The following is a 10,565-nucleotide window of genomic DNA, read 5'->3' as shown; positions in this document are numbered from 1 at the left end:
TGTTTTTTTTTTTTTTTTTTTTTTTGCCAGCAAAGCAGACCTCAAGCACATCTACCTGTTTCTTGTCTCTGACATGGGGTTAACCAAATTCCACTGCCTGCTCTGCTCGCCTGGCAGAGAAAGCAGCTCATGGCCCTACAGCGAGAGAAAAATCCCCTGGAAGAACAGCTGCTCCAGCTCCCAACATCTTCAGCTGTGTGCTGGGCACAACAGATGAAAATAGGTCAGCAAAGCAGATCTGAGGCCAGAGGGTCCGACCAGCAGCGGAGCAGCTGTGAGAGGAGCCATCTCTCAGTTCTAGCTGAGCAGCATCCTGCTGCCATCCTGATACGGCACTATAAATCACAGCTGTACCTCCTGCAAGATCCCATCCACCCTGTAAGCATGCAAACTGCAGGCATCAGGGTTTATTCTATTAAGGCAAGACTTGATGGGAGAAAAGTCACAAGCGGTGCTCTGCAGTGAGGGGTGTCCGTCAGACCCACCCAGCCACGTCTGGCTGCCACACAAATCAGGGGCTTCACAAGCCCTAAATCTGCAGCCGATTTCCTCCCAGGCAGGTGGAGAGGGAGCTGGGAAGGGACCTGAAATCTCTCCGTTACACTCCTTACAGGGTTCAGAAACACCCCACTGCAGGGTGAGGTAACCCTGAGCCCTCCCGAATGCTGTGGCGGGCACCGAGGGTGTCCAAGCCACCCGCAGGGACACACACCTCGCACAGCGTCGCGTACACGTGCCCTCCCTTGACTCATGCCTTGGGACAGAGCAGACAGATGACTACACCTTCGAGTATGACCAGACAGGGATGACTTCATCCTGCAAAACAGTAGGAAAATCAGCCCTGGATTTACAGCAGTTTGCAATTGGGAGCAGTCACAAAGGCAGCAGCTTTTTAGCAGGCTGGCCTGAGTTGGCTTATACTTAGCAAGAGCCTGGCACATTCCAGGTTGGGGACGGTGGCGGTCGCAGTGAGGAGCCATATGCTCCAAGCAGGGCAAAGAGGGGGGGTGCCTTCCTCTGCCACAACAAAGGACCAATACCACATTCTTGCTTGGCTTTACGCACACCTCTCAGACTAGAGCTCCTCGGAGTATTTTCCAGGATGCTTTTTCTGCTGACAAAGCCCACTGGTACTTTCTGCATGGAAACCCTGCGCTCTTACATGCCTCTGCTTGCAGGGGAGGGGGTTGAGGGCAGCCAAACACGGCACTTACGTTTGCACAAAGCAATTTTTCAAAAGCAAGTGGGGAAGGAGCATCAAAGTCCCATGCACTGAGTGACTCCATTGCTGGCTGGACCCTCGCTTGAGGGCATTGCTGCTCCCGTCCCCCCTGGACGCTGGGGAACTCTCCCATCCCTCAGCACAGGCTGTTCCCCATGCCTCTGCCCTGCCCTGCCCCAGCTGCAGGGCCCCTTACGCCACCTCTGCCCACACTTGAAAGGAGCCTTCACACCTTCCATCACTCGGCCAGTGAACGCCGCTGTCATTACCTCTCATGACATCAGCCACAGCAATGCAGCTCGTCATCAGCGCGTGATGCAAACCGTAATAGCCCCACTTGAACGCCACCAAGCACGTTTCTTCAGCAAATACCTCGTGGGCCGCGCAGAAAATTTCATCAGCTCTTCCTGCTTTGCTTCCTGCTGCCGCCTCGCATTTTGGGTGCCCCGGCACCCCACCTTTCACCGAGCAGGCGCCCACCAGTGGCGGGAGAGAGCTGTGCACTGAGCCCCGTCCGTACACCCCTGTTTGGCTCCACCGGGGCCGGGCAGCTATCGCTGTCGCTGTCCTTCCCGCTGGCGTTACGAGGAGCAGCATGTGCACTGCACAGGGATATGCACAGGTGCTTCCTCAGCCTCCTCGAGGAAAGGCTGTGGGGACAGTGGCAGGAGGCTGCCAGCCTTCCCGGAGGCCCTGCCACCCCCTGGCCATCACACCAGGGGCTGGCCTCTCACGAGCAGCAAGGAAGGGGACAGGGAGCTGCCGGGGAAGCCCCCACGCTGGTGAGAGCGAGTACACCCATGCTGTATCTTACACGCTAGCCAAAAACCCAAGCTGCGCTTGCTTGTCTAAATTTCAGCCAGCAGTGGCTTCCTTCAGCCCTGTGCAGCCAGCCCCCCCGGCAACAGGGGCTGGAGCCTGCTGTAACCCCCCTCCTGCCCAGCTCTGAGGGACACAGCATCACTTTCAAAACCGGCAGGAGGCTGCCTGGCAAAGGCAGCAAACCGAGCCCGGCCGTCCCTGCGGGCAGTGGGACAGGGGGAGCTGGGCCGGAGCCAGGGCAGAGCCCCAGGCTGGCTACCGCAGCCAGGGAGGTGGTGGCAGTGGCTGCTGCCTCCCAGGAGGGATGGCTTCCCGCTTCTCCTTCACAGCGGCAGCTGCCATCCCACAGCCCTGGCTGCTCCTGCTGCAAGTGGAAGGGGAGCTGCCCAAGCCTGCCTCTGCCGCCGGCCGGCCCCGCAGCCTGGCGTTGGCTGCAGAGAACAACTTCTTCAGTTTAGGGGAGCTCAGCTACAGCCAGCGCTAAGGCAAACCTCAAACCATATGCACAGGTTCGGCATGGTTAGAGACGAAAATAAAAGACAGCTACTGGAGCTGGTTTAGGTGTCATTTGCATCTGTTACGGAAACGCATCATTGCTCTGGGAACCCAGCCAGGCACATGATTTTCCCATCTTGTTTACAACTAGACCGGTTTGGTTTTTATGCCAACTGTGAAGTGCCCCTGTGCCCAGTTGTACCACTACGGAGGTGAAGCTGCTAATACGCGAGGTCGTCGTGAATCTCCAGTGCAAACAGCTCTGAGCTCAGGAACTGTAATAGCTCTGTTGTTCAAACATGAATTTTACTAGAGGAGAGAAGAGCCAAAGGTGAAGCTCCTGGAAATGCCAGGATTAAGACCGAGCAGGCAAACCTCGCGCACACGCAGGAGCGCCGGGCTCGCATCCCGCCATCCCTCCCCAAGGAGCCTACCTTCCTGACGGTGAACAAGATGGTGAACAAGGGACCAGTTACACTGCGGTCCTCTCACAGCAGCTGAACCGCAGCGCTGCCCAGGTGATGCTGAGCAGAGGGTTTCCTTGTGCACTTCTCCTACTATTGTTAAAGTACTTGAAGATGATCCAGTGTGACGCGCTCGGCATTGCTGTGAGCTCGAGGACGGTATTCCTTCTTCATAAAGAGCAATATGGACCTAGGAATTCACACACATCCTCTCCAAGGAGCTGACCTTTTCAGGGAACTTCATTCAAAGCACATCAGTGCTCAGCACTCCTGGAAATCAGCCTAGAGAATTTCAGCTTGGGCACTCCAGACAAATACAGAAGAGAAGCACTGACCAGCAGGGGAGTTTGGTTCAAATTGCCTGATGCCACGCAGGAGGCAGGGGGAAAAAAATAAGAAAGGGAAAAAATGAACTCAATTTTGCAGGGAAGCCTCCAATAGCTTCAACTAAACCAAACTCAGCTCCTCCATCCTAATCATATGCTTCATTTATTTCCAGCTCCTCAAAAAGTTAGGCAATGGCCTTAGACATTCACCTTGATTGCAGCGCGTTAATCCATACTCAGGGTAAGTTCACCCTTTGCAATGAGCGAAGCAAGCGATTCTTGGGAGAGGGCAAAGCATGGCCACAACTACATGCAGCAGAGGTAGGACATACAACTTTAGCCTGCCCAGGCAACCTTTAAGAATCATTCTGCTTCCTGAAAACAAAATAAACCCAATTCATATTCAAAACGTGGCAGCTTCTTTCAGCGTAATTCATGTGTAATCCGATGCCGAAGTTCTCCATGCTCCTTGAATTTACTTTGCATTTTTAAAAAGAAAAAAATAAATCCATCCTGAGACTTGAAGCTGTCACAGGTCATTTACTGGAGCTGGCTCTCTTACAAGGCACTGCAAAACACGTATCTTGAGTCAAGTAACTGATAAACAGCACAGCTGTACACACCCAGACTCAGTGTGAGCCAACACAAGAGGAGGATTAGGCATATCTTGCCCAGGCGGTTCACAGATGTTTCCTGACAGCCGAGGAATGGCGATGAAGGAGCAGAAGGCCCCGCTCCAGGCACAGGGCTGTTCTGGTCAGCACCAGCCCCACTCCCTCCCCAGCCAAGCCTGACTCCTTCCTGCCCCTAAGCCTGCATACCAGGAGAAGACGATCAATCCCTTACTTGGGTACAGGCTGGGAGGCATTTCCTCTACACCAGGAATTTGAGTCCAGGCCTCCTGAACGTCTCTTCTCAGTTGCACCTGAAAATTTGCCCACAACAACCAAGGTCTCCAGCACCCACACTCCTTCCCCCCCACCTCGTTCTTTGCACCCTCAGTCCCTCCTGCCCATTTTCCTCCTCGGAAGGTCTCACCCCCCAGTGCTTCACCTTTGGCTTTCCAGTACTGTCCATAAATCAGTGTTTCTCCTCCTTCCACCACACTCCACCCAGTTTGACTCCTTGGCCAGTGTGTTCCTTTCCCTTGTCTGCCCGTTACCCCCTGGCACCCAACCTGCAGTGGTAAGAGAAAGCCCTCTTAAGCCTTGGAGCGAGGAAGGGGACAGTACACATGCAGTCTGCTCTAAAATCTGCAAGACCAGGAACTGGAAAACTGAGCCACTGAAAACTAGTGTATCTCACACTCCACCCAGTTTGACTCCTTGGCCAGTGTGTTCCTTTCCCTTGTCTGCCCGTTACCCCCTGGCACCCAACCTGCAGTGGTAAGAGAAAGCCCTCTTAAGCCTTGGAGCGAGGAAGGGGACAGTACACATGCAGTCTGCTCTAAAATCTGCAAGACCAGGAACTGGAAAACTGAGCCACTGAAAACTAGTGTCTCTAAACATGCAAAAATAGATAACCTTTGAAATTATAGCTAGCCTATGTTCAGATGGAGGCTTGGGGGATGGAGAGACCTGACAAAGACTAGCCAGCCCCAAGACCACCCTGCAGCTTTATGCTCTCACTCTACAGAGTGGGTTCAGCTAAGCTTTCCAAAACAAAAGATGAAACTCAGCAGTAACACCAATCCCACTTTATCCTCAAGTTACTTTTAAAATATGGCAGAGGTCAAAAACAAGCAGACATGGGACAGGATAAACATTATCCCAGGCTTTTCATTCTCTGCAAGTTCAGAATAATTGTATGTCAGGGGAATTCTTATGACGAGCAGCTTCATGAAGTCGTGGCAGCAGACACACCTAACACCACCTCCTTCCCCCACACCACTATCTGCCGCGTGCTACAACTGGCAACTCCAGTGGGCATCGAATAAAAGTCTAGACTTTGGAAAAACAAATTTCCCTCAAGATCAGCACTAACTAAGAGGCAGCACAGTCCATGGACACCTTTGTCTGCTGCAATGTTTGTATATGTTAAACAGTATTGAAATCTTACAGCAAGACCAGGCACAAACTCGATGTGAATTATAGACATCAAGAGCACACCACATAGCAGAACCAAACTCGATGTGAATTATAGACATCAAGAACAAACACATAATGTTTCAGTCGCACGAACTCACAGCCACTGGCTTTTGCTCGGGGAGGCATACCGCAAGCATCAGTCCAACTGTAGACAAACAAGCCTTTAGGCATCAGTTTGGTTTCTGCACCAGCAGAAGTCTTTTACCTATGAAGCGTTGCCTGTAAGCATTGGGAAGGAAGAAAGGGAGAGCGACTCTTTCAAGCTTCACACGCAGCACGGAAAGACCCAAACTAGACAATATTCCATTTGGTTCTTTTATTAGCAGAAGTTAAGAATACAGCACGTAATAAGATCCCATCTTATATGGAACCATCACCAGAGTCCCCAACCATCAAAACCCCAGAATGTGCTTCATTGCTTTCAACAGTAAGCAATTTTTAAAAAGAAATATACTGAACAAGGCCACTATTTAATGGGGAAGGAAAGAAGCTGTAGGTCCTAACTATTCTATGGCAATAACCTGCACACAGAGCAAGCAAGCCTCTGACTGCTGAGAGTAAGGCATTCAGGTGCCAACCTGGGAAGAGTTCTCAGCAAGAGCTACAGAAAAGTGCACAGCTAGGTTGTTTTTATTGGAACACACGAACTTCCCAAACGGAGAGACTGACTGGGTTAAGAATAGCAGGTGGAGTACTGTGTTTTTGTAATAGTTCTGTGCTGCGTAGGACCAGGTTACAATCACCCTTCAAGGAGTGAAGGTGGGATGATCCAGCACGGAGACTGCCACTTCTGCTGGTACTGTTACAGAGGTATCCCAAAGCGCCTTACAGACAACTGATTCCAGTATGCACCACGCTTTTCTCACACACCAGTATACTTCCTGCCAGGCAACTCCACATCTTTGTCAGGGATGCCAGTGCTATTAGCCCTTGCATCCAAGTTAATACTGCTCTTTACTTCATTTTAGTACCACACAGACCTGTGATAAACAACTTCTGGCCCTACAGGCATCCAGTGTAGTTATCCTACTGAGAACACGTCCCCCTAAGCTCGCAGACTCTGCTGCGGCACCGCTTTCTGCAGCTGACCTTGCTCTCAGAGGCTTTACAAAGACTCCATTCGATGGGTGAAGCCTTAATATCCAGTCAACTTTCGGAAGGCATTCTGCTTCTATTGGACTCGATTAGGCAAAGTAACTCCCCAAAACACACTCCGTGATATCCAGGGTATGGGAAGATCTTTGCAATCCACATTTTTCTCTTGAAGGATGAAAATTCAAACTTGCACGAGTCTTAAAAAAAAAACAACAAAAACCCACACACAACAAAAAAACCACCCTTTACCTTCCTTCCTTGTGAAATACAGCATTTTATGAGCTGTTTAACTCATCTATGAGAGAGGTAATTGCTCTGAATTTCCAACTAAATACTCCAAGCAATACCTGTGCCATAACAAACAAAACGTTCAAGTTTCATCTTACGACTCCAAAGATTCTCCTTCAGTCTAGCTTCTGACTGGGCTCCAAAGATCAAGCTACATCAATTACACAAGAGAAGGGTATATACCTCCCCTTATATAGGAGGTGTGTCTGCTCCACAGCAATCCAACTGAACTCTTAGTTTTAAGAAATACCAGCAGTCCCATTGCTAAAGCACAGATGGGAAGCAGACCTAAGGAAAAAAAAAAAAAAAAAAAAAAGGAATTGCATTGGGCTGATTGTGGATTTTTCCTCTTAAAAAGAAAAACCTGCAAACTCCCTCGGCATATGGAGCCTGACACATGAGAAGGTAATGTGCTTGAGGTCTGCAGTAACTGTTAACTCCAAGTCCTGGAGCGCACAGCTTCCTCTTTCCAGTCCATCTTAACCCCACCTGTGTTTCCACTCACATGCTCAACTATCTTTTGACAAGTGCATTACCATCATTTGTTCAGACAAAAAAGAGCAGGCCCACAAATAGCAACCATCTACTCAACGGGGGCCTTTGGGTATAGGCAGGCACTGATGGAGTCGGACCGTTTGCCATTTCATGTGCAGTTATCCCATCATGCTCCAATTCATATGGTGAGAACCAAAACAACTTACTGTAACATTCACTATCCAAAACTATACAGGCCACTCAAGCTTGGAAGGCAGCTGTCCCACACGCTTAGGCAGGGCGCAGATATATCTGTCAGGTTACTTGAGTAAATAAACTTGCTAACACTGTGACCTGGACGACAACATGATCAATCCAGCCTTCACAACCCTTGTGTACACGTACTGAACCTACTCCAAGTGCTGGCCAGGACCCCACATTGCCCAGGGCATGCTGGCCACCAGGAAAATCTGCAGGGCCAACATGCTTCACTCCTGGGAATTTTACCTGGTCCTCCTGCAATCATTTATTTTGTGCAAAATTGAAACAGTGTGTGGTACTTGCATGTTGCATTCTTTACAAAAACCCTTTTCCCCCCCACCCATTGTTTAAAACATTTATATAAATTTTATTTAAACAGAAAGTTAGAAATCTTATTTACAATTTGTTTTTCTCCCAAAAGAGCATCTAAAATCAACTCCCAAACCCTCCAAGAGGATATAAATTTAACCTTGATTTTTTTTTTCTTTTTAAAAAAAAAGGAAACTGCTAAGCTATCCCTCCCCACTTCTACAAATAAATATGGCATTGAACAGAAGCCGATTTGGAAGGGTCCTCTGTAGCTCAATCTGTAGATCCCAAGAATAAATTAGGGTTTCAGAATTTCCTGGTCTTCAAATTGATTCATTCCATTGCTTGAGGTATAGAATTTATCTTGGTTAGTCAGAATCCCCATGAAGCTCCATGCCCCATCAGATGAAACTTGGATTCTTCTTAGGTATTCATTTCGCTAGCCTGTATGCTTCAACCGCGCTTGCGGTACTGTTTTGGTTACGATCTTGGGCTGAAGGCTGGTTTTACTGCATCCCATCTTCCTCTGTGCAGCCTCCTCCAACTGTGAAACGGAACTCCTGGAGGTTCGAAACCCCATGGAAGTGCACAAAAGCGCCAGCCACTACAAAGACGTGAAACAGCTGATGGGAGTGGAACTGCGGAAAAGAAAACACTTCTGTTCAGCCGGGGTATTTTGCGTTCTAGTGCTACCCTGTCTCCAAAAAAGCCCCACATTCAGCTGAAGTACACAGTAACACGTAGCAGTACCTCAAACCACAAAGTTCTCCAAGTTGTGTATTAAAAGCCCATCCCTCTCCTATCATTAGCAAAATAATCAAATTCCCCACACACACACCCCACCCTTTCCTTCAGTCATCTTAACCAGCTGGTCAATCAACAAATATGCTACATAAATGCTATAGCACATCTTTGTGAAGGGACAAGAATAACTTCAGAGCTTTGGGCAAAAGGCTTAAGCAGGACACTTAAAATTAGTTCCTCCACAACACACACTAGTGGTTTAGTAATAAAAAGGGCTATCTCACACAGCTAACAGGTACAAACTCTGCTCTGGTCACAGGCAGTTTTACCAGGTGGACTTTCAGAACACTGTTATTTTATTTCTCTGCCACAGAGAAACAGAACGGAAAAGAAATGGTATTATATTAAAACCTAGAAACAACCAAATGTTCTGAATGAATGCCCAGGATGCTATTGATTATAGTACAGCAGAATGAAAACCATGAGGGAGCTACATGACAAAGCATGCCCTTGTTTAAGGGAAGCCATACCAATATGGATAATGCTCTTGAAAAACTTCTACAAACGTGTATTTGCAGGCTCCATGGGAAGCTTGGAAAAGAGTTGGTGGTACACCAGTGCTTTTGGAGCCTAGCTCATTATTGTAACAAGGCTTTGTTTGGCCATTTAAACAATCTAGCAAACTGGTGCTATGCAAAAGCCACTCGAACAACCCAGGCCTCATTCTCACTTCTAATCTTCTTTAGGGGCCTTAAACTATACTAGTGGAAGTAGAGTGGCCTTCCAAAGGTCCACCTCCCTCACATCTCTACTCTTGCTCCACCCAATTTCTGTCTTTACATCTTCCCCACATATTTGCCCTCTACAGTCTTCATGATCCTTTCCCTCATCCCAAGTCTCCCCCACCCACCCACTTGCTCACCCCACTTTCCCTTCTTTTGGGCCAGAGATCCCTCCAAAGTCTACCATCTCTATCCAGCGTTTTCACTGGCTGCACAAGATGAGGAGCCAGACACGGTGAAGATCCCGGAGAACACACTGAACATCAGAGAAATAACCATGCACTATTCCGCACAGAAGCAAGGTAAGATGTGTGTTTGCAGGATCCTCAACACACACACAAAAAGGTTTGAAAAGTTGCTTACCCATCTATTAAAGCTATCTAGTAGATGTGCTGGGGTGAATTTGCACACCAGCAGCTACCTCAGACCAGCCAGCTTGTGATAACTCAGCAAGAGAGGCACCAGGTAAGCTGGGCTCAGAGAGCCCACAGTTGTTTGGCCCCTTAAGACCCTATGCTTCTGGTGCAGCAGTTTGATACTTGCAATAAGAAAACATTGACACAACATCCTCCAGCCTCAAGGGGAACCTGCTTTCAGGTTGATCTCCTCATCCAGTCATTCTGTAGACTCACCCAGATGTCACACTTGCCAGGGAAGAATCTCTCCGGGATGCGGGCAGCATATAGTGCAGCACCAGTGATGTACAGGCATGCCATGAGTGCCAGCCAGCCTATCTGCCCCATTGTGGCTGCTTTCAGGAGCCCCTCAGAGATGACAAAGTGCAGGGTGGGAATAACCCCACTAAGACCCAGACCTAGAAATACTCCTGGGAGGTAAAGAAAATGTGGGAGAGTCAGATTTGAACACAGTGGCGGTAAAGGGAGACAATGAAAACACAAAAGCTACAGAGGGAAAACTCAGTATTTGCCAAAGCAGCAGAAAGGTGACAACTCTTGAAGCTAAAGGTCCCCAGAAGAGCTTTATTGGAGAGGAAGTTAAAGAATGCATGGACTTCCTTCATATACCAGAAGCTACTTAGTTATACGTTCCAGCAGATACTGAAACATTTCATTTAACAATTGCATCTGCCAGCTTTAATGTACCTTAAGCCACTTACACACCTTGGACTGTAGAGGGCACTGAGACTACATGAACTGTGTCTCACCATAATCTCTCAAGAGCAAGACAACAAGGAG

At 48.7% G+C, this 10,565-nt stretch overlaps 1 protein-coding gene across 3 annotated transcripts in view; it reads right to left on the bottom strand.

Moving 5' to 3' along the window:
• Positions 1–5,717: 5,717 nt before the first annotated feature.
• The window catches only part of ADIPOR2 (adiponectin receptor 2), a 39,095-nt gene continuing 34,247 nt past the window's right edge, over positions 5,718–10,565 (bottom strand). Inside the window, exons 6-7 of one of the 3 annotated variants that reach the window (XM_019472004.1) lie at positions 10,002–10,195; positions 5,718–8,481 (exon numbers count right to left, since the gene is read on the bottom strand). In XM_019472004.1, the coding sequence (XP_019327549.1) occupies positions 8,350–8,481; positions 10,002–10,195 (326 nt within the window). In that variant the 3' untranslated portion in view covers positions 5,718–8,349. The remainder of the gene's footprint in view (positions 8,482–10,001; positions 10,196–10,565) is intronic. The other 2 variants (XM_009278949.2, XM_009278950.2) reach the window with 2 other exon arrangements.

Source organism: Aptenodytes forsteri, unplaced genomic scaffold (assembly GCF_000699145.1).
Source record: "Aptenodytes forsteri isolate BGI_AS27 unplaced genomic scaffold, ASM69914v1 Scaffold241, whole genome shotgun sequence".
Classification (NCBI taxonomy): Eukaryota; Metazoa; Chordata; class Aves; order Sphenisciformes; family Spheniscidae; genus Aptenodytes; species Aptenodytes forsteri.
Note: the sequence above shows the minus strand (reverse complement) of the source record. Positions and strands in the feature narration are given on the sequence as shown.